The 22,813-nt window shown below is 38.2% G+C and overlaps 13 protein-coding genes across 13 annotated transcripts; 9 read left to right on the top strand and 4 right to left on the bottom strand.

Moving 5' to 3' along the window:
• Positions 1–284: 284 nt before the first annotated feature.
• PRCAT00002732001 (nucleoside transmembrane transporter) lies at positions 285–1,664 on the top strand (the record flags this gene model as incomplete). Its single annotated transcript, XM_062952612.1, has 1 exon — positions 285–1,664. The coding sequence occupies one exon, from the start codon at positions 285–287 to the stop codon at positions 1,662–1,664; it is 1,380 nt and encodes a 459-aa protein (XP_062809497.1).
• Positions 1,665–1,780: 116 nt separating this feature from the next.
• Positions 1,781–4,348, top strand: MUC1 (Muc1p; the record flags this gene model as incomplete). The annotated part of the gene is made up of 1 exon (XM_062952611.1): positions 1,781–4,348. The coding sequence occupies one exon, from the start codon at positions 1,781–1,783 to the stop codon at positions 4,346–4,348; it is 2,568 nt and encodes an 855-aa protein (XP_062809496.1).
• A 133-nt stretch (positions 4,349–4,481) lies between these two features.
• On the top strand, positions 4,482–6,194 carry PRCAT00002730001 (uncharacterized protein; the record flags this gene model as incomplete). The annotated part of the gene is made up of 1 exon (XM_062952609.1): positions 4,482–6,194. The coding sequence occupies one exon, from the start codon at positions 4,482–4,484 to the stop codon at positions 6,192–6,194; it is 1,713 nt and encodes a 570-aa protein (XP_062809495.1).
• A 127-nt stretch (positions 6,195–6,321) lies between these two features.
• PRCAT00002729001 (uncharacterized protein) lies at positions 6,322–7,391 on the top strand (the record flags this gene model as incomplete). Its single annotated transcript, XM_062952608.1, has 2 exons — positions 6,322–6,407; positions 6,464–7,391. 2 exons carry the CDS (start codon positions 6,322–6,324, stop codon positions 7,389–7,391), a joined length of 1,014 nt encoding a protein of 337 aa, XP_062809494.1.
• SPC2 (signal peptidase complex subunit) lies at positions 7,392–7,965 on the bottom strand (the record flags this gene model as incomplete). The annotated part of the gene is made up of 2 exons (XM_062952607.1): positions 7,392–7,887; positions 7,937–7,965. The coding sequence occupies 2 exons, from the start codon at positions 7,963–7,965 to the stop codon at positions 7,392–7,394; spliced, it is 525 nt and encodes a 174-aa protein (XP_062809493.1).
• A 152-nt stretch (positions 7,966–8,117) lies between these two features.
• On the bottom strand, positions 8,118–9,917 carry PRCAT00002727001 (uncharacterized protein; the record flags this gene model as incomplete). Its single annotated transcript, XM_062952606.1, has 1 exon — positions 8,118–9,917. The coding sequence occupies one exon, from the start codon at positions 9,915–9,917 to the stop codon at positions 8,118–8,120; it is 1,800 nt and encodes a 599-aa protein (XP_062809492.1).
• Positions 9,918–10,345: 428 nt separating this feature from the next.
• Positions 10,346–12,829, top strand: PRCAT00002726001 (putative zinc metalloprotease; the record flags this gene model as incomplete). The annotated part of the gene is made up of 1 exon (XM_062952605.1): positions 10,346–12,829. The coding sequence occupies one exon, from the start codon at positions 10,346–10,348 to the stop codon at positions 12,827–12,829; it is 2,484 nt and encodes an 827-aa protein (XP_062809491.1).
• Positions 12,830–12,905: 76 nt separating this feature from the next.
• Positions 12,906–13,595, bottom strand: PRCAT00002725001 (gamma-glutamylcyclotransferase; the record flags this gene model as incomplete). The annotated part of the gene is made up of 1 exon (XM_062952604.1): positions 12,906–13,595. The coding sequence occupies one exon, from the start codon at positions 13,593–13,595 to the stop codon at positions 12,906–12,908; it is 690 nt and encodes a 229-aa protein (XP_062809490.1).
• A 501-nt stretch (positions 13,596–14,096) lies between these two features.
• CNH1 (Cnh1p) lies at positions 14,097–17,041 on the top strand (the record flags this gene model as incomplete). The annotated part of the gene is made up of 2 exons (XM_062952603.1): positions 14,097–14,157; positions 14,199–17,041. 2 exons carry the CDS (start codon positions 14,097–14,099, stop codon positions 17,039–17,041), a joined length of 2,904 nt encoding a protein of 967 aa, XP_062809489.1.
• Positions 17,042–17,208: 167 nt separating this feature from the next.
• On the bottom strand, positions 17,209–18,516 carry CAR2 (ornithine-oxo-acid transaminase; the record flags this gene model as incomplete). The annotated part of the gene is made up of 1 exon (XM_062952602.1): positions 17,209–18,516. One exon carries the CDS (start codon positions 18,514–18,516, stop codon positions 17,209–17,211), a length of 1,308 nt encoding a protein of 435 aa, XP_062809488.1.
• A 611-nt stretch (positions 18,517–19,127) lies between these two features.
• Positions 19,128–19,517, top strand: PRCAT00002721001 (uncharacterized protein; the record flags this gene model as incomplete). The annotated part of the gene is made up of 1 exon (XM_062952601.1): positions 19,128–19,517. The coding sequence occupies one exon, from the start codon at positions 19,128–19,130 to the stop codon at positions 19,515–19,517; it is 390 nt and encodes a 129-aa protein (XP_062809487.1).
• A 357-nt stretch (positions 19,518–19,874) lies between these two features.
• On the top strand, positions 19,875–21,377 carry ECM7 (Ecm7p; the record flags this gene model as incomplete). The annotated part of the gene is made up of 1 exon (XM_062952600.1): positions 19,875–21,377. One exon carries the CDS (start codon positions 19,875–19,877, stop codon positions 21,375–21,377), a length of 1,503 nt encoding a protein of 500 aa, XP_062809486.1.
• Positions 21,378–21,593: 216 nt separating this feature from the next.
• On the top strand, positions 21,594–22,802 carry PRCAT00002719001 (uncharacterized protein; the record flags this gene model as incomplete). Its single annotated transcript, XM_062952598.1, has 1 exon — positions 21,594–22,802. The coding sequence occupies one exon, from the start codon at positions 21,594–21,596 to the stop codon at positions 22,800–22,802; it is 1,209 nt and encodes a 402-aa protein (XP_062809485.1).
• Between the last annotated feature and the right edge of the window lie 11 nt (positions 22,803–22,813).

Raw genomic sequence — 22,813 nt, 5'->3', positions numbered from 1 at the left:
ACTTTTTCGTACTCCCAATTCGTGCAAAATGTATATACTTGTGAATAGATTTAGACATACTGCTCTTCAATGTCAATCACTATAATTTAAATGTACTTTACTCCAATGGGAAAGTGGATTTAGATAAGTTTGTAAATGCTATTTAAGGACAATGAATTTTTGATAGAGAAGTCGCGTCGATGAACTTATTTTGATATTTCCTTATCAAAGTCCATTTGCAAAGTTGTTTATCTACACAAGTTGCCGGTTTGACGAGACAAACGAACTCTATTGAACTAGACGATATGTCAGAACATGGGTCAATAGAAGAGGGGGGCCCTGAACCAGTAAAGTATGATCCAGTGATATTTAAAGTCGGATCGATATTGAAGGTTCATTTATCGTATCTAAAGTATATGACTTTTATAGCGATTGGAATATCTTTATTATGGCCATGGAACTGCTTCTTAGCTGCTTCGGCATACTATGGAGAGCGTTTTGCGCATTCCCCGTCGTTGATTAAGATATATTCGTCGACTATGATGAGCATTTCTACAGTTACGTCGACACTTTTTAATTACTATTTGTCACAGTCACAGTCGGGAGTAAATTACAACCACCGAGTGAACTTCGGGTTGACTATTACCATTGGGGTCTTTGTTTTGATGGCCCTCACTTGCGTCACTAATATTTTCATTAGAATGAAAGATTCTATCTTTTTTACCATGCTCATGCTAACCGTGTTGGTTTCTTCGATGGCAACATGCCTTGCCCAAAACGGTACTATGGCAATTGTCAATGTCTGGGGTGGCATATATGCTAATGCTGTAATGGTTGGACAAGCCATTGCTGGAGTTTTACCGAGTATTGCTTTAATAGCATCGATTTTAATAATTGGAGAAAATAATCATAGACCAACTGGAGACGATTATTTCGTGCAAAAAAATTTCGGGGTTTTCTTCTATTACATCACAGCAAGCTTGATTTCCATAGTGGCAATGTTCCTCCTTCAATGCACTAACTTTTATAATCGGCAAGCACAGTACCAGAGTTTGCGCGACACCCCACAAGAAACTGATCTTAGTGATGAGGATCAAAACGAGGTCCCAATGGTTCAATCAAAGCATGTCCCTTTCTCGCTTCTTTGGTCCAAGTTGAAACTTATTGTATCGACTATTTTTTTGACCTTCAGTATAACTTTGGTATTTCCCGTTTTCGCATCAACAGTCGAGTCTACTCATGTGGATTCTAAAAATGTTTTCTTTCAAAAGAAAATTTTTATTCCATTCATATACTTGATATGGAGTTTAGGTGATTTGTTAGGTCGCATACTTTGTGGTACCCCAAACTCAATAATTCTTATCAAGAGTCCTAAGAAATTAATCCTATATTCATTGGCACGGATATTGTTCATTCCGTTGTTCTTAACATGCAACATACATCCATATACTGCCTCTGGAAAGTCCAGTGCTGTTATAGATTCTGACCTTTGGTACATTTTTTTGCAACTTTCATTCGGCTTAACAAATGGTCAATTGTGCACTTCTTGTTTCATGATAGTAGGTGATTATTGTGACAATGATGACGAAAAAGAAGCTGCTGGTGGCTTCACTACAGTATTTTTAAGCTGTGGTTTAGCTTTTGGTAGTATTTTCAGCTACCTTTTTGTATTAATTATTAGTTAAACCTACATAAAAGCCTATTAAACAATAAGATTTGAACGTTTACTGTGCGCACTAATTAAAGCTTAACATCGAAACGTTTAATTTGATTAAAAACTTCTTGGAGTTAAAAGATACAAATGTCGTTTTGGGAGAATAATAAGGGCACATTTAAGGCAGCAGGTGTAGCTACCGTCAAGGGAATTGGACATGGTACCAAAGCCATTTCAAAAGCGGGTTATCGTACCTATAAGAATAGTGAATCTCGAAAAAAGGGAATAGAGCCTACTGAGCAAGAAAAGGATACACAGTTACAGCTGTATCCGTCTGCACCGGTCCGTTATGATAACCTCAATACATTACCAGCTCCACCACAACGAGTTGCGCCTATTCATGACATACACGAGCACCAAACTGGTACTTCGATTCCGGTGTATTCGTCGCAACAGGCTGCGCCAGGTCAGCCAGTGTATCAGCAACAGCAACAGCAACCTCAAGGATACCAGCAACAACCCCAAGGATACCAGCAGCAGCAACAACCTCAAGGGTATCAACAACCTGCGCAAGCTCAACCAGTATATCAGCAACAGCAGCCTCAAGGATATCAGCAACAGCCTGCCCACGCTCAACCAGCGTATCAACAACAACAGCAACCTCCGCAAACTCCACCAACGTATCAGCAGCAGCAGCAACAACAACCTCCACAAGCTCCACCAACGTATCAGCAACAGCAGCAACAACCTCCTCAACCTCCTCAACCTCCTCAACCTCAACCAGCGTATCAGCAGCAGCAACAGCAGCAACAACAATCCCCACAAGTTCAACCAGCATACCAGCAGCAACCCCAAGGATACCAGGTACAAGTTCCTCCACTGCAAGGGATCCAAGACCAGTATCAAGGCACCCCACAAGTCACCGAGACGCCTATCTATTCTGCAACAACACCAAACGTTGGATCTGGTCCCCAAATAATCCCTCAGAATGAATATAGTAGTATTCCAGCTCAACCAATTGTTGAACTGGAGGCTATTTCTCCAAAACCTATGCGACCACTTCCAGATCCTAGCTCGTTTCCGGCCCCACCAATTCGTCGCGATAGAGGACAATCGGCAGAATCAGTGAAAAGTCAGACAACTAATCTGCGTCAGAGTCCTAGCCATATTCCGCCATTGCCCTCCAGAAATAACACTCTGCAGTTAAATCCATCCAGTTTCCAACCACCTCCCCCAATTAGACGAACAAATGATGTTCTGAACCACACCGTTAGTCCTGATCATGAATATCAGTATTCAAATCCAAGGCCGGATTCGAATCCTGTATCCGTATCTAAAACGTCGCCGGATTCATCAACTGTGAACTTAAATGAAGTTAGTGCACCACCGATGCCTTTAAGACCGTCTTCGACGAGTTCTTCATCAAGTGCAGTCAAGAAGAAGGCTCCACCGCCAAAACCTGCCAAAAAGCCTCAAAACCTAACTTCCTTGGGTACTTCTCTGCCTCCCCATATGGAGACTGCAAATGCTCCAGCTGTTTCCAAACGTAGCACTTCATCATCTGCAAGTATTCCTCAAATGCCAAATTTTGCGGAAGAAATATCGAAAAGGGTCCAAAAGCTTAACACTCAAGAAGAGCCAGAAATGAATGAAACGCAAGTGATACCAGGATCTTATGGAGAAGAAAGCAAAAGCACTCTGAAGCCCCAGCCTCCTGTCACTAAGCAGAAGCCTCAATTAAAACCTAAACCACATGTTGCGCCGAAACCAGTATTACTGAGACTTGAATCTAGTCAAAGTCTGTTTGGAAATTCTCCAGGGTCTTCTCATTCTGTTTTGAGTTCTTCATTAAGACCAAAAAGTGCATCGTCAACCCCACCGCCACCACCACCTTCGAGAAACTACAACAGACCAAAGGCAGCAGCCCCGCCAGTGCTGACACAGAGTCCGACCATCGATTTAGAGCTAACGACAGGCTGGTACGATGTGAACCACTTTAAATTGCCAACGTCATTATCGGGACTTAATTATCTGACCTCATATAGGTATAGTTCTTCTGGCCCTGTCGTATCACACACTAGAACATTAACTGTCAGACTCAAAGATTTGTCTACTTTACGCATCGTTATCAATTGGAGAAATTCTGACTTCATGAATGCGGATGGAAAGATCGAGAAACATACTCCGTCTCCGATAGTCACTTCCCAACCTTCTCGTGGAGAGCTCATGAGTTATCACGAAAGATTTGGTGAATACGTCGCGTCTTGGTGTGAACACAGATTCGGCCAACAAGTTGGAAGAGGTGAATGCTGGGATCTTGGCCATGATGCGTTACAAAAGGGCTGCGGAAATCATGCCTTTGTATCAGAGTATAACATTCATGGGTATCCAATTCTCCAAGTGCAAGGCACTGAACAAGGTGCTTCACCTGTAAATGATACCCAGCCCTCCGATGAAGTTAGAAGGGGCGATATCTTACAGTATACCTCGTGTGTCTTCAAAGATAAGTCGACGGGAAGTGTTCAGACTGCTGGTGATCCAGATCATACTTCAGTGGTTTTACAAAATACAGGACATCTGTTTATAGTTGCAGAGCAAAATGTTAAAAACGTCAAACTAGTTCAGCAAGGAGAGGTGAATATTAAAAACTTGGCTAAGGGTACACTCATTGCTTATAGACCGGTGCCTAATGACTGGGTAAATAGCTTAACTTAAATAGATATAACTGTCATGTCTCAATATTCAAAATGGTGATTCTGGTGCTTATGTAATGTTTTGCGACATATGGATAAATTTGATTACTTCTCTCTTAAAGCAGTATTCATTTAGAGGTGCAAATAAGTTTGATATGTCAAGTGGAGAGACAGTGGCTCCCGTTCTCTCCTCATATCAAGATGAAAGTCATTTTAATTCATTTGATAAATTTAAACTGAAGGATAAACTTAGGCAGCATTTAGGAGATGTGAAAAATCGAGATGAGCTTGTGGATCGCATCATTGATTACTATAGTTTAAATGTGTTAGCTGATTATTTGAAGACGGAGTCTCAAAAAGACGGCGAAAAAGGCTTCTCTAGAAAATTCAAGACAGTAACACTTCAGTTCCCTGATTCTTTGATTAGCGATTCTGCTATAATAACCAATGAGCTTCAAAAAAGATTGGAATTGACGCTGTGCAACATCAATAATCATGAGCAGAAGAGATGTAAGGAGGGAAGCTGCTGTTCTAGAGTTGATATGGAAGACTTTCAATCTCAACGACTTTGGATATTAGCAGATACATCCTATTCACCCTGCTGTATAGATGAAGTTGCAGCTGAGCATGTTAATGGCGATCTCGTTGTACATTTTGGAGATGCTTGCTTAAACCCCGTTGACAAGATTTCATCAGCTTATGTATTTGGTAAGCCAATTATGAATATTGAAAAGGTAGTACTGCTTTTTAAAGAGAGGTATAGTGATAAAAATCTGAAAATATTATTAATGGCAGATGCACCTCATACGTTTCACTTACGAAGCATATATGGCGAATTAAGAAAAGAATACCCTAATTTAAGTTATGCAGATTTAAGTTTAGCTGATAATCCCAAAGCTGTTATTTTGGGGTACGAACCTTTCAAAGCCGATGATACAACACCGTTGCTACTAAACAGATTTGCTGTGGGATCAAATAAAGTAGAGAGCTTAACAGACGTTGATTTATTTCATATAACGTTTCCTGAAGCACCTCGTTTATTACAGCTAACTACAAAATTTAAATCTCTTACCATATATGACACGATTCACAAAAAAATCTCGCTGGGCCCATTTCCCAGCTTAATGCGTCGCTATCGTCTTCTTCATTTGGCAAGATCGGCTGGCACCATCGGACTATTAGTCAACACTTTATCATTGGCCAACACAAAAGACTTGATCAATGCAATTACCAAGAGGATAAAGGAATCAGATAAAAAGCATTATATATTCGTTGTCGGCAAACCTAATGTTGCGAAGTTGGCTAACTTCGAAAACATTGATTTGTGGTGTGTTTTGGGCTGCGACCACCAGGGAATCATCATTGACGATAATCAAGAGTACTACAAACCTATTGTTACGCCATATGAATTATTTTTGGCTTTATCAGAAGAATTAGAATGGACGGGGCAATGGGTGACAGATTTTAGGAGGGTTTTAGAAGACTTCGAAGCTGAGCAAAACAAAGACAAAACGCATCGCGAAGAAGTAGATCCTGATGCACCAGAATTTAATCCTGTCACTGGACAGTATGTCAGTACTTCAAGACCCTTAAGGGCATTAAGGCATCTAGAAATATCCAACACAACTGAGGACTCTAAACTGCTTCCTAAGGGCTCCCAAGCTTTGTCTTCCAGACCTAATGGGGGTGCTGTTATGAAGAATACTGTATCGACATCTGCTTCGCATTTGCAAGGAAGACATTGGACAGGATTGGGAAGCGATTTCAATGAACAAGAAGAAGATAGCAGCAAAGGAGCAACTCTTGAAGAGGGTACAGTGGGCATTGCAAGAGGATATGATTATGATATTCAGTCACAGAGACCTTAATTAAATATATTTAAATTTGTATTTTACATAGAAAGTCTCTAATCACATATGTGCGGAACGATCTTTCCTATTTCATTCATTTTTCTTTCTTTAGGAAAAAAAAATCTCAAGCTATTGACTCTGAATCATGTTCCTATCCTGGAATATCGATACCATTGTCTACGGAGCGATCAAGTATAGGGTTGAGCTCTTGAGCCTTTTGATATTAAAGAAGTATGTTTTCAGTAGTCTTAATTTAACATAATTAGCGTATATTAACATGCTTTTAGAGAGTTAGCACTTAGTTTCTGTATTATTGTGTTGGTTCTTAACTTTTTGTATTATGTGAACAAGAAGTCGAAACTTCCAGATACAAATAAGTGGACCCCTATCAACGAAAAAGACGTGGCTCTAGTAACTGGGGGCTCTCGAGGGTTGGGGAAAGATATTGTTAATACATTAATAGAAATGAATATAGGTAAAGTAATAATTATTGATTTGATAGACCCAGAAACTCGGGGAGACAAAATTGAATACTACAACTGTGATGTTGGTGATTACAAAGACTTGAACTCCAAGCTTGACCATATTATTCAGCGTGAAAGAATAAGCATATTAGTGAATAATGCTGCACAGAGGCATTCTGAATCGCTTTTGCATTTGCTGGACGACAAAGTAAAAGACCTATTTAACGTGAATACTTTTGCACAAATCTGGATCTTGAGAAAAATACTAAAAAATCATATCTACAATGTATTACAAGATGTGCCAAATGCAAAACTCAGTGTTGTTTCGGTATCCTCTATACTTGGGATATTGGCTCCCAAAAATTTATCTATTTATTCAGCTTCGAAAGCTGCTCTAATTCAAATACATGAAGCATTAGTAGAAGAAATGAAAGAGTTTTCTACAGTACGTTTCCTTTCAGTGGTCACAGGACAATTGAATACGGAAATGTTTCAAGACGTTGACCCATCGAGAAAGTTTTTTGCTCCAATACTTGATTCCTCTGATTTGGCGAAAATGATATGCGATAAAGTTAGCAGTGGTGAGATTGGGACTCTTAGTGCGCCGTTATATGCTAAGTTTTTGCCAGTTATAAAAGTATTCCCCTTTTTGCTACAGTCGTTGTGCAGAAGATTTTCGAAGATGGATGAAAAGATCATTGATCGTACAAATAGCTTTGAAGCGCTGACAGAATATGAGATTGTTTATTAATTAAATATCTTTCTTTTCAAGACTTTTCAAATCATTTTTAATTAGACTAATAAATGCATCTCTTTTGAAATAGCCATGTGAGTCGAAAAATTTACTGAACTCAATCTGAGTTGAGACTGATCTCCGCTGATCGTCATTAAGCACCAATTCCATGTTATAAATTGGATCATATTTTGAGGTCCATGCTGCCACCAGAACTTTTTGCTTATTATCGTTATATCCAATAAATTTGTTATTCTTGTACTTTTTGGAGCTAGTGAGATAAAGTAGAACAGCACTTATGATGAAATATACAAGAATTGACGTTACTGTTATATAATAAGTATCCTTAAAAGAAAACTTTTTATCCATTGCAAACAATGCTACTGATATAGCAACCGTCAGATATCCTAATGCTAATTTCAAATCCGAGAGCGTAAACGATTGTTCGTAGCCCAATTCACCTAGTATCGATGGAAGATTCTCATCTGTTAGCGTTCGTAACTCAGAGACTGAGCTATAAGTAAGTTAGTAAGTATTCATTAGCTAATATAGCTGGTACATACTTCAAATTAACTCTCTTTAATGAAGACATTCCAAGATTATTGGTGCTAAGATTTCTTAGATAGGCTATTCTTAAAACACGTACTCTCAAAGATATAATTGAAAGTACCATAATTTGACATCACACGACTTGTGATCTAAAATTAAGGAAAGAATCATACATTGATATAAAATATCTATATACTACCAGACTGAATCTGACGAGAGAAGAACAAGTTTCTTCTTCTTCTTTTTACCTTTCGAATTCCTATTTCTAGATTCCTCTAATTCATTCGCTTCTCTCGCTTTACGAATCATTTCTTCTGCATCGAAAGTTTCACTTTCATCATCGCTCTCTTCAACTTTAGGTATTTTCGTACCCCAAATTGTGGTTTTAAAAGCATTTGCATTACCTGCATCAGTGGAGGAATCACTACCTGACCCATGACTATCAGAGGAGCCATGCATTGGTAAGGATGGGAGGTCACGATAGTCGGTAATGGTAAGACTTCCAAAATTCATTGGCTCATAGAAGCTCCTATCATGGTCAAAATCGTGATTATTGTTATTTTCCATCTCAATGAAATCTCTAGCTTTCCTTTCTTCTTCATTCAACGCTCTCCGCCTGTCTTTCTCTTCTTTTTGAAATTTTTTATGCGAGCCTCGAGATCTTTTTATTAAATCTCCTTTGAATCTTTCCCAAGTTTCCTGGCTGATAAACTCATTATTGTTCCAATTACACTCCATGAAACCAATTAACGTTCCTATCGGAAGATGCGATAAATACTTATATCTGCTCATGGAAGCTTCAGCAGTGAGCTCCTCATATTTAATATTCTCTATCTTTGCTACTATAGATGATGGAAAAGCCGAGTAGTCATTATTGTAAGTATTCTTTAATACTTTAATATCCAATGGTGACAACACATAAATACTAGGAGCATTGAATCCTGTTTGGTAAAAGTAGTATGATTCGCCTAGTTTTTTAGCATCATGATTAGACATCGTTTTCTTTAACGGTAAAGGGTTACTAAATTTTAAAGTCCAACTCTCAATATCGTCGTTTATAGAATTTATTGCTTTCTGAACAAATTTGCCATCATCACAATACAATTCCTTTTCTTCTTGATATAGCGACGAGATCTTTTCCTTCTCTGCATCATAAATCTCCAATAAATAATCCAAGTCACCCTTAAAAATTCTCAGATATGAACCAAAGTCTTCTCTCTGATAGTTGATCCAAGGAAAATCTTCAATAACGTCAAAATATTGGTTCATTACATCAGGCAAAGCAAAAACTCTGTCGTGTGGCCGACTCATTAAAGTAAGTACTACCTCTTCCTCTACTTTTGGAATCTCAAATCTTTCATCTATGTTATTTATCAAGACTGGTTTTATTTCATTTTTTCGAATGACAGAACTGCAGAGGGGGCATTCACGATATTTTTCAACTACTGCCTGAGATTCCTTCTTTTTCGCTTTAGGAACATCATTATCTAAAAGGGATAACAAACAACTCAAGCATATTATGTGACCACATGAAGTTATCATTCTTGGTGCAACCGGGTCATCTGAAAGGCAAATAGGACATGCGTTTCCTTTAGGAACTATAATTGTCAAAATATCACTTAAATCAACCGGTATATTAGGATCAATCTTCTGGGGCTTGTAGTCATTTCTGTAGTCAACAACAAACTTATAGTTCACGTTAATAAAAGACATTCCATGTAGAGGGGCCCTGTTGGGCCTCTCCCTGGATCTATACCTAGTCGAGCTATTTCTTCTTTTGCTCTGTTGTTTCGAATGCTTTTCATGATACTCCTTCAGATCCCTGTATGATTGAAAATCTAGCAAATGGTTGATTGAAATCTGATTCTTCCTGCTGTTTCCATTAACTTTATTGCCTTTCCGAAGTTGATAATCTATTTGTTGGGAAAGATCATCCATAACAGGTCCTGTATTTTTATTCTTTTTCCTATTGTCCTTTCCCTTGGAATTCTGCATTAGTGATAAGCAAATTTCGTGATTCTTTATCGGCTCTTTATCATGATAGAATGATATAGCAAGCTATGAACCTTCAATGGTCTCCAAAGTTACTAGTGTATATGATCTCAAATTTTATTTAGAGTGTACGTGAATCCACTTACCTCTTAAAGATAGTAAAATTCTGTTAAATAAAGTTGATGTCGGAGGTCTGGGCTCTCAGAGCTGTCAGGAGTATTAAGTATTGGATTTTGTTCTGAGCTTGCAATATATTCTCGGACATACCCTCGAATTACATTTTGCCCCTGCCCCCGGAAATCTTTAATCACATTTATATACATACACATAGCCTGTTTAATGCCTAAATTCAAAATAATTAGCGAAGATACTTATACATCCTCAGTACTTCAGCTTTATAGCCGATTAAAGAAAATCCTAGATCGCATTTAATGAGTAGCAGGAACCCTTATCGACCGTTAGCGGTCGGCAGAGGAGGCTTACCTACTCTTCCACCAAACTATGAAGACCTTGAACTGGATTCGATAAACGACGGACGTCATGAACCATCTATCGAGCAATTCGAAATTGAAGAAGGCTTCGGCGCAGAGCCAGTTGATAGAGAGGGATTTATTGTTCGTGCGTCTATTGCCACGAAAAAGTTTGCTAATAACTTGAGCAATAATGTCTTGCATCCCGTTACTAGGATAATAGATCCCATATACGAATGCTACAAATACTTTAACATACAATATGAGAAATCAATATTAAAGTTGGGTAATCCTTTGGTGGTGAAGAGGTTGCTTTATGTATTTTCCGTGATGGCATTTGTCTTCTTTGTCACAAAATGGGAAGTTAGCGACGGAGTTACTGGAAGCAGTGGGGGTGCTTTTACGTCGGGAACATTCTTTGATATTGATAAATTGGGTGTTTCTATACGAAATTACATTGATCCAAAAGTCATGAAAGAAAACCTTGAGTATTTTTCTTCGATGCCCCATTTAGCTGGTACTAAAGGTGATTTGGCTCTCAGTAAATACATGGAAGCTTACATGACAAACAACGGTATCAAAATCAACAGTTTCACAGAATTAAGGAGCAATACAAATTACCCAACTCTTTCTAAGGGAGGTACTTATTTAAGACTATCAGACCAATCTTTTGAAGCGACGCTCAATGAATTCAACGAGGATGGGATGGAATTTCAAGCTTTTAATCCTAATTCTCTCAATGCCATCGATGAACTTGAGAGCTTTTACATATATGCGGGATTTGGCTCTCCAGAGGATTTTTCAAAACTACAGCAAAACAATATAGATATTAAAGGCGCTATACTATTGGTAAGATATGGCGGACTAACTCCTGATCCAAATAAAGTTTTACTAGCTCAGGGAAATGAGGCCAAAGCCGTTGTTTTTATATCCGAAAAATTTGAAATTGAGACTAATGGTCGCAAGGTAATTCAAGATGATGTTATTCAAAAACTTAACGTTGGGTTGACTAGAATTGCTCCTGGCGATCTCTTAACCCCTGGCTGGTCCTCAGAAGGTGATATGTCTAGATTATCATGGCTGAAATCTGATACTACGCCTAAGATACCAACAATCCCTATATCATATAAAGATGGTGAAGTCTTAATCTCAAAACTTCAGGGTAAAGGTGTAAAGATGGATAAAGTGTCATTTTCGGGAATCCGTGGCTCGGATATAAAGATCCAATTAAAGATCTCAAATGAACAAAGACCAACTCATAAAATTTGGAACGTCGTAGGATCAATTGAAGGAAGAGAACAACCAGAGAAAGGAATCATAATTGGTGCAAGTCGCGATTCAGTTTGTTATGGTACATTATCAACAAATACAGGAAGTGTTGTTTTACTTGAATTGATTAGGTTGTTTACTTCTTTACAGAGACAGTACAATTGGTCACCAGCTAGGTCTATATATTTTGTCTCCTTCGACGCTACCGAATATAATTTAGCTGGTGCCACAGAATGGATTGAAAATAGAAGAGAACTGATCAAGAAAGAAGGGTTTGCCTATATTGATTTAAGTGATGCAATTGCTGGTAATGAACTTTCCATTAAGGCGCATCCATTTTTACATGAAGTTATCAAAAGAGCCTTGAAAAAAGTTAAGATCGATGGAAGTGGTTCGGATCATCCAAATACTCTTTATGACCTCTTCAAAAAGGGCAATGGAAAATCAGATACAATATCCAACAATTTGATCGAAAACAAGAATTACATTCCTTTTATAAATATGATGAATATCCCTTCTTTGGAAATGAAGTTTTCTGGAATGAAGTATCCCGAGAATTCTTGCTTCGATAATTTTGATAATTTTGAAAAGTTTGAAGTTGATGTAAACATGGAAAAACATATACAGTTGGTTGAGGCATTGTCGTTAGTTATCTTAAGTTTAGCTGAAGAACCTATTGTTCCCTATGATTTTGATAATTTAGTCAACAAATTACGCGATTATGAAGGTGATCTAGAGAAATATGCCGAGGATATGACCAACGATGGGGAATCTGCATTGAGTTTTGACTTGTTCAAAAAGTCTATAGATAACTTGAAGTCAAGCTCTATGAAATATCAAGAATGGGCTCAGGAATGGAGAAAGTTTTTAACTAGTTCAGGAGAGATGGAGCCTTCTCTTATTGCCATGAATAGATGGAAGAGAAATGATAATATGATTGAATTCAATCAGCAGTTCTTATCTAGCGAATCAAGGCCTGCGAGAACCGGCTATATTAATCAGCTTTTTGGGGTTTCGTATATGGCCCCCCTGGTATTCAACGACGAATATGAGTGGAATACTTTTCCGTCTATTAGAGACAACTTATACTATAGAAATTTCGAGGAGGCACAGAATCGCATAATATACCTCTCAAAGTTGATTGAAGTGGCCTCGGAGCGTCTTCTTCAAATTTAAGTTATTTAAAAAAATATAACATTTAAGAATACTTACAATTAGTAAATTTTGTAGCAGTAAAGAAGAGTTCTACATCCTAAGTGATTACCTTTTGGAGAAGGCTCTCGAGATATTTGTCCTTCGACTTGCCCAGTTCATCTAGCTCTAAAACTGCTCGTCCAAGTTTAAAAAGATATTCAAAATTTTTTCCGCTGGGACCTTCACTTTTCTTTATGACATCAGATGTAGATAAAATATCCTCGGGTCCGACAAAGGATGAGTTATTGATTGTGCCTATGTATATCACTGATTCGAGATAATAGTCACCTGTAACATCATTCCTAGGTAATGTTTCTAAGACATGCTTTTCGTCGGCATGCTCTTTGGACATACTGACTACATGAAATGGAACTTTATGTGTAGTATAGCCGTCTTGCTCTCTAACATCGAGATAGTTTTTAATATATTCAACATCTTTGGGCTCAATGTAATAGGCACAACCCCAAACTCGCAATTGTTCCTCCGTTAAATGTTCAATTTTATCATCAGGCCCCAAATCATATTTATATAGGTCTGAATGGAACTGTTCATTATTTTTGAGATCTTGCAACAGAATGAGAGTCACAACTCTTCCAGGGAATTCAGGCGTACCTCTATGGTCCGACGAACTCTGCCAAAACCTTCTCACAAAACCTTTAAGATAACCATTTACTCTAAATGAATAGACTGGAGGAGGCTTAAAAAGGAGGGACCCATACCCAATAACCCACATACCTTCTACAGTCATTTTTTAAAGAAAAAATTATATTAGGCCTCTGTCATGAAAATTATTTAAAGTTATTTAATGATTAGACAAAGTAACGAATTACCAGAATATCTTCTTTAGTTATTTAAACTTAAGGTATTCGTTAGTCTAAGCGATGAGACTGAGACTGTATACTTTATCATTGTGCACGTGATCATCTTCATCGTGATTGAGATAAGTGGCACAAACCGGGCAACTTTTTCACTTTGTGTTGCTCAAAATTCTTGGTATCTAATCTCACATAATAATAAAAGATATTATTCAAGCTCCTTTGGTTTCTTATATTCAACTAAGGTGATCGGCAAGTATTAAGGTCTGAGACTCCTGAGCCGGTTATATTAAGAATTTCGACTACCTATGTGGTCGCAATTAGAGGTACGTTTGTTCTGTCAAAGTGATTCTACTTAACTTATTTTGGTATGGGCCATCGACATGGCAATTATAGCAAAGAAAACATCCAAACCATCCTACCAGCCATAAATTATGGCTGACAGTCTGCAAAGGTGGGCCCTTATACCGAATAGATATAAATGGAATACTAAAAGTTTGTGATGAGAGTTTCTGTTACTAACTTTTTTTAGTTAGAGGCACCTCACATAGCGTATGCTTGTGTCGGTATATTTAGTACGGTGTTCTCTTTGGTTTCGCTTTTTGTGAAAGAAAGATTATATATTGGCGAAGCAAGTGTTGCGTCCATTGCGGGATTGATTTTAGGTCCTCATTGCTTGAACTGGTTTGATCCAATATCATGGGGTAATACGGACTACATCACATTGGAAATATGCCGAATTGTATTGTGTATTCAAATCGTGGCGGTGGCCGTAGAGTTACCGAGAAAATATATGAAAAATCATTGGCTTTCGGTTGCTATTTTCTTGCTTCCGGTTATGACATGCGGTTGGTTGGTAGTTGGTTTATTTATTTGGGCTCTTATACCTCATTTTAATTATGCTGATGCTTTGTTGGTTTCGGCATGTGTTACAGCTACGGATCCTGTTTTAGCAGCTGCTGTTGTTGGTAAAGGTAAGTTCGCAGAACGAGTACCGGGCCATTTGAGAAATCTACTTACTGCAGAGTCTGGCTGCAACGATGGTATGGCTTTTCCATTCATCTTCTTGTCACTAAATCTAGTCGTTCACAGTGGTCATGCTCGTGAAATAGTAAAGAATTGGTTTTTGCTAACTATATTATGGGAGTGTTTCTTTGGGATACTTCTAGGAGTTGTGATAGGTTACACTTTAAGGCATGCGGTTGCGTTTGCCGAAAAGAAAGACTTGATCGATAGGGAATCTTTTTTAGCGATTTTCGTATTCTTGGCCTTCAATTCTGCAGGAATTGGATCGATGCTAGGGGTTGATGATTTGTTAGTTTCCTTTGCTGCAGGAACTGCCTTTGGCTGGGACGGTAGCTTTGCAAGAAAAACTGAAGAATCGCATGTGTCTACTGTAATCGACTTGTTATTGAACTTAGCCTTTTTTGTTTATTTCGGTGCAATTGTACCATGGTCTGATTTTAATAATTCTGATATCGGTTTAAACTGCTGGAGGCTAGTTGTATTAGCATTTGTTATCATCTTTTTGAGACGTATGCCGGCTGTAATTGCTCTAAAACCATTCACGCCCGATGTTAAAACCTGGAGAGAAGCTTTTTTCTGCGGCCATTTTGGTCCAATTGGAGTGGGTGCTATTTTTGCAGCTATTTTGGCTCGAAAGGATTTAGAGACTACTTACACTCATGAGAAAGACCCTCTTACGAAATTACCTTCAAAAGACTTTCCTCATTATCAGTTGATCGCTGTTATTTGGCCCGTCGTTTGTTTTATTGTCATCACATCTATTATTGTCCATGGCTCATCTGTTGCAGTATTAACCTTGGGAAAGAGACTTAACAGAATGGCAATTACTATGACTTTCACAACTACAAATACTCAGGAACAGGGACCAAGCTGGATGGCTCGTTTACAAAAACTAGACCCTGCCTCAACATCTTTTTCTTTACACAGAGTTGATACTGCAGTGGCGACTCCTCCAGAAGAGGAAGGAGATGAATCCCAAAAGGGTAACACAATTGAAACAAGCGGAATCAAAGTTAGGCCAGCCGGAGGTGCCAAAAGAAGGAAACATAAAAAGAAGAGAAGAGGGAGCCCTGGTTCAAAGATTAAGAAGACTTTATCTAAGGTTCACTCCCGTGATGAACTGAAAGAGGATAAGTCTGAAAGGCATAGACCTCCGACTGAATTTTTACAGCTAGGAAGGACTTCTTCGGGGGTTAAGTATGGTGTTTCTGAAGAAACTGATTCCCCTAATACAGGCGCCACAAGCACTAAAGAAGAGTATAATGATACAGAGTCTAGTCCCTCGTGGACGGAGAAGAATGAAACAAACGGCGAAGAAGTATCCCCCAATGACACGACCAAATCTGAAGACACAGCTAAAGAAGCAGGTCGTGTTGCCTTCAATGCTTACCAAGAGGGAAATAATATCATCATCGAAAGAGATAATGGTGAGGAAGTAGAAACGATTCCAATTGCCGATGATAACCAAAAATCGGATACTTCAAAGTCTGAGAATTCAAAGAAACCCCTGGCATCACCAAGTCAGTCTAGCACTCCAATGAGGAGATCGCTGAGATCTCTGAGATCTCTGGGTGACAACGTCAGTGTTCATTCATATGATTCTTTGCGTCGGCAATTATCATCCTATTCACCTTTCCCTCAACATGAAGACGAAGACGATAGTGAATCCATCAACTCAGATGAAACAGATAATGAGATCCAGTCTGTTACGAAGAAAATAACCAGAACAATGAGCGCACCATTCAGAAGGAGGGCATTTTATAAAAAGAGTGACCCTAGTCATCACAAGGTTTACGCCCATCAAGTGGACGACTTTTTAGTAATTGAAAATGAAGATGGTGAAGTCATAAGAAGATATAAGGTCAATAAGCATTTGAACCCAGAAAAAGGAAGACCAAGATCTTCGAGTATAATGGGAAAGGCATTAATGATGGTAGGTCTCAAAAAAGACATACCTGAAGACAATCTTCCCCCTGAGAAGAATTCAACAGCATCATTGAATGATGACTTAGAACAAAATAAAAGGTACGATATTTTGATTCCAGAGAGCGGAGATCCGAAATCACTATTATCAAATCCGAAGATTGAAAGTAAGATTGAAACTAAGTTGACCAATTTATTAAACGCACCTGCAAAGAAGGGCGGTTTGAATATATCACGAAGGTCCTCCAAGCATATAGCAAAAGAAGCTGTCGAAGACGAATCAAAAAAGCAAGCTGCTCAGAATGTATCAGATGATTCTGCTTCTAATGACATTCTAAAGGAGAGTGAAGTCGAGAGATCAAGAAGATTGGCTGCTTTAGGTAAGTTACCTGAAGGAGAACGTAATGACGAGGATGAAGAAGATGAATAAGCTTCATTCCTTTACATTTTGGGTTTATAGCATTTAATAATACTTTTGTGTTGAGCATTCTAGCTTACTATATGTCAAGCAAGATTCATATATACATTAATATACTACTAGACAATAGCCGTAAGAAAGGATGATCTCCCGCTATTTTGATCACAAACAATGACACTTTAATGGCTAGTTTTTGGCACGGTTGGTAATTCTTTCAAAGCCTTTCTGATTGCATCAACGCCCTTCAGTAAATCTTCCTCAGAAATAACTAAGGGTGGTGCTAATCTTATCACATTGTCATGAGTTGGTTTAGCTAAAACACCATGATCTTTCATAAGCAAACACAAATCCCAGGCGGTCCTTCCATTTGTTTTAGAGTTATCGATCACCACTGCACAGAACAACCCTTTCCCTCTAACTTCTGAAATAACTCCGTTAGATTCCTTCTTCAATTCGTTCAACTGTTCTTTGAAAACTTCACCCAAGTGAGCGGATCTTTCTACCAAATTTTCATCTTTAACAACTTGTAAAGCCGCAACTGCGACTCTACATGCTAGTGGGTTACCACCATAAGTTGAACCGTGAGAACCTGGATCCATAAGGAGCATGATCTCCTTTGAAGATAAAGTACAAGAAACCGGTATGACTCCTCCAGAAACTGCTTTACCCAATAAGATTATATCTGGTTTGACTCCTGCTGAATGTTCATAACATAACATCTTACCAGTCCTTGCAATACCAGTTTGAACTTCATCGCAAATTAATAAAACGTTGTGCTTCTTACACAATTTTTGAACATTAGAGAGGTAATCCGCAGGAGGAATAACAATACCAGCTTCACCCTGAATTGGTTCTAAAAGTATGGCTGCAATCTTGTCGCCAGCATTATTGAATGCTCTTTCAACATCCTCGATGACACCATATCTTAACAAAGTGCCTGTCTTTTCACCAGGAATCTGTGGACCAACTCCGTTCAAATATGGACCAAAGTTGGTGGTAGCATCTGGATCAGTGGACATTGAAATTATCCCCAAAGTTCTACCATGGAAATTGTTCAGAGCAGACAAAATTATAGCTTCACCCTCGGGGATACCCTTCTTAATGTAACCCCATCTTCTTGCCAATTTTAAGCCAGTTTCGACGGCTTCAGCTCCTGTGTTAGTTGGCAAAACCATATCGTAACCGAAATATTCTGTAATGTATTTAGCGAATACACCAAACACGTCAGAAGAAAATGCTCTTGAGCAGAGAGTTAACCTATGAGCTTGCTCGACAAGTGCTTCAATGATTTTAGGATGACAATGACCCTGGTTGACAGCTGAATAAGCAGACAAGAAATCTAAGTACTCTTTTCCCTCCGGATCCCATACATGGGCTCCTTTTGCTGTCGCAAAAACCACTGGCAATGGATGATAGTTATGTGCTGAGTACTCAGACTCGTATTCTCTTGCTGTTTCCGAAGAAACACTAAAGTCTGGACTACTCATTTTAATTCTGAATCACTTTAAGGCCTTTTGGAAGCAATACTAATTAACTTTTCCAATCACGTCTTTATATATGTGTTCATGATCGGTATGCATTTCCTAAAGCTAAAGGTTTATGCCGTATTCGATAGTTTACACTGTCATAGACTGAATCACAATAATACATGAGGAAGCAAATTTCCCCGAATGGAATGCTACAGCGAGAAGGTTCCTAAGAGAAGCTTGACTGTATACCCCGTGTGTGATCATGTGATCATTCCTTTTAACATGATTATCCTTGTGGATAGTGGTCAAGTTAAAGCACGATTTAAGACAGATAGTGTCAGACATAGGCGGCATTATTTTTTAAATCAAATACCAATAGTGGGAGTTGTTAATCTTGACAAAGCGTGTTTTTGAACAAGTCATACGGAGACGCTGGGAAGAGTCATAGATATTCACGTTGGAGTTATTACAGTTGACGTATCGTCTAGAAGTAAAAATTCGCAGAGAGTGCTAAACCTTTCTGAATCGTTTTTATGATTAAGAAGTTATAGTTGCAAGCCCACTTAGTAGAATAGAACTATTCAATTCTGAAACAAATAAAAGAGCGACTTCACTAAATAAAAGACACTATGACGGGTTATAAGAGGCAAATGAGCCAAGGTGTAACACATGAAGACCCTAACCCTGACATCCGAGCATTAGCTACTGTGGGAATGAGAATTAGAAAGGCGGTAGCGGAGGGTTATAGCGTTCCAAGCAACGTACTGAATAACAGCTTTCTGCGAGTTCCCTTACCTTCAAACCTTACGAAGCCCCCAGGATTAACGAGCTCAGGATCAACTTTTGATTCGGGTTCCAATTTGGCAGAATGGAACGAGAAGCTTTCGACGCCTTTGCAAACTATAGATGTTCCTTCCACTGGAAATAAAAGAAAGTTGGATGAGATGGCTCTGTCAGATGTTAATTTGAACCAATATCAGGAAAAATATGGCGCTTTAAAGTTCAATGAAGAGTTTTGAGAATTAAGTATTATATCTATAGTTTACTTTCATGATTACGTTATTTTTAGTCGATCTTCGTTGTAAATTACTAGGCCGTGTCTCTAACCTATATTGAAAATGATGACATTGAGCCTGAAAAACTTCCGTGGTGTATGCAGTATTTTATCCCTTAGACAAGGTTTGCCGAAGACAATCATCGCGCTATTGTAGTTATCTTTAGTTTTGCTAACCTAGACATTTGAAAACAAAATAGACAAATCCTTAGAGTAAATCTCTTGTTGGAACATTCGAGCAATCCCTTTAGTTAATTCTATAAAGAGATGGTCTTTTAACTATACACCTTAGTTCCGTCACCATAATTAGAATTATCTTAGAATGTTAAATCATACGAAGGGGCTAATATCACCATTTCAAAATTTGTCTCCGCAAGGACGACTATTGCAAATATTCCGAATCCTTATGGGTTGTGCTGTTATTGCTTTAACTATTACAGCCGTGGTCGGCCCACTATTCATACATCAGTTATATGCGGCTAGAATCAATTGTGCTCATTTGGATGTTTCCTACGGTCTTTATAAATCATTGAGGAACTCCGTTTCATTGAATCCATCTGTACTTGACGAGCTGGAGACTAGCCAGCTTCCTGTCGATTCCTCCCTAACCAACTCAGAAATAGCTATTTTAACTGAGTACGCAGAATCGCAAGTTGCTGATGCACCTCAGTATATCTTAAGTTCTTTATGGAGCTGGTGCTACGGCAATTATAACACAACCCTGTATTACGATAAATATGGTGTCCTCAAGTATAAAAAGCATGATGATGTTCTCGTATGTCAAAGAACAAATAGCCGTTACGTTTTCGATTATAGAAAGGATTTACAGGATATTGGTTTAGAAAGCATTTTAGCATATGCCTTCCAATCATCAGATGTAGAGGATAAAAAATATGACAAGAAGGTCGCTGCAAGGAGAAACAAGGTTAAGTTAGCTCCTTCTGCTCTTATATTTTGTGCCTCGTCACAAACTGCTATTCTAATCTTGACATATTTTTTGTACTTGAAAAGAGGCGACTCAAGGGATTTAAGCGGTGCATCAAAGATCTTTCTTAATGTTGTATCTTTGCTTTCCATTGCTTCCTTTATCAGCATAGCGATTGTGTGCGGAATTATGACTAGAATATTAATCCAGGTGAGAAGGGAAGTGAGCAAAAATTTGACCGATTTCGGTGTTTCTTTACATTTAGGTGAGATATGGTTTTCCTTGATATGGTCGGCTTTTATTTTTTCTATGTTGTCTATGGCTTCTTGGGCATTGCCTCTTTGGTTTGCCAATCCCCCTGATGATGTGTATGAGGAAGATATGGAAAGTTTTCATGGCATGAGGAATAGAGGTCGTCAAGGAACATTGCATTCTACGTCTCTGCAGAAAGTCCACGAGCTACGGAAGTGGAGCAGCTCAAGCGATGAGAACCAATCTGAACACATTCTCGATGAAGAAAGCATACTGTACAGCACAAAAAATCAGTCAGATGAGGATGATTTATACGGGTTGCCAAGGTCCTCTCTTCTGGAAAGTGAAGTTGCCTTGAGAAGATTAGGTGAGTCCTTTTCCAGAAAATCTTCTGTCCGTCATATCGGACCAAGAAAATCGAAACTGGGCACTAAGATTAATAATCCGATTTCTGAAGAAGAGACAATGAATTTATTATATGACGATTCGGAAAACACATTTCCTCGGTATCCGGGACCTCAGCATTATAAGGAAGAAACATACGATGGGTATGCAGATTCCACCAATAACGATATAGGAAGAGGAGCTAGAAGGATACAGAAAGTAAATGGAAGTAATCCATTCGACTCCGCCACAAGATTGAATTAATTTATTGAACGATTCAACGCAGATATTTTGATATAGACATTATACTTCTCAGATATTTTTTGTAGGGCCTAATTACAAACTTATATTCATAATGAAGATGTAGATAAAAGGTTCATTTGTGTGCTAGGGTCGCGCATTTATTTTGCAGTCATTTTGCGAGTTCCATAAAAAAAAAAACTTACAACGACCACCATAAGCAATTTGATCCATTTGATAATGCCTTTCTTCAGCTACCAATGGCTCCTTTCTTGGTGGAATGGCATAGAGGGAAGAAAACAGTCAACCGATTTGAGAGCAGATGGTCTGAGGAATAGAGACTACAATTGCAGTTCCGCAGAGCGAGATGGGGAATTTGTGGATATTAAATATATAGGCTGCGGCAAAAGTAAGGTATACTCCCAGCTTACAGAGCATAACGAAGTACCCGGAACACAAACTGGTCACAGTTCCAATATTAAGAGGTATAGGACGGTCAGGTTGGAAAGAATAGTCGTTGTTTTATTGGTCTCATCCATTGTTATTTTAGTTTTTAGTTTAGCTGAAACACTTACTTGCAACAATAGCTTTCTTGGATGCTATCCACAGCTTTTGTTAGAGATTAAAGCAAAATCTCTAGAATCAAAGATGTTATTATCCAGCATAGGTGAAGGTCTTAAGTTGATGTCATATTTTGCAAAAGATTTCAGTATTACATTAAATGGGTCCAATAGTTTAGTACGTGAAATAGATGACTTCGACGTTATAGATACTTTTTCAGACTCCAACATTTATAAATTCAATGTTGGTGGATATTGTCGTTTAAATAAAAAGACGAAAACACAAAAGTGCTCATACAGTAATGGAATAGACATATTTTCTAGCCTCATAAGGGACATAGGCTCTCAGTTAGGAGTAGTATCAAAATCAAGTAGCTCCAAAGAAATTAGTAAAAGCTTCGCTGTTGCTTTTTCTCAAGCATTGGATAGTCTAAACGAATTATACTTACAAGAAAAACAAAAAAGCTCTGATGGTAACGCCTTGAATATAGATTCGTTGGCCCTAGTTCATAAAATAAAACTCGTTGAAAAGTTTGGAGTTGTGATGAAAATAAGTTCTATTGTGTCCTTGATGCTTTCTGCTCTCATTATGATTTTTCATTTCGTGATCTTAATATCATACTATCAACATAAGCATTCAATTGAAGATCAACTTAGGACCTATTTTAGATCGGTTTTGATTTTTCAACTAATAAATTTTACTGCTTGCTCAATAATAATGAGTGGAGAACTTGTCTTTTATAATATGTTGACTGAACTCTTCGATGAGATTGATATCGCAGAAATTAAAATCAGTACCGGTTTTTATCTACTAGGTATGAAATTATGTTCAATTATGTTGCATTCACTTTTGGTTTTACTTACATTTTCAAAATGGATATATCTCTAAATATTTTAATT

This window comes from Priceomyces carsonii (assembly GCF_900007245.1).
Source record: "Priceomyces carsonii strain CBS4050 genome assembly, scaffold: Debaryomyces_carsonii_scaffold_3, whole genome shotgun sequence".
NCBI lineage: Eukaryota > Fungi > Ascomycota > Pichiomycetes > Serinales > Debaryomycetaceae > Priceomyces > Priceomyces carsonii.
Note: the sequence above shows the minus strand (reverse complement) of the source record. Positions and strands in the feature narration are given on the sequence as shown.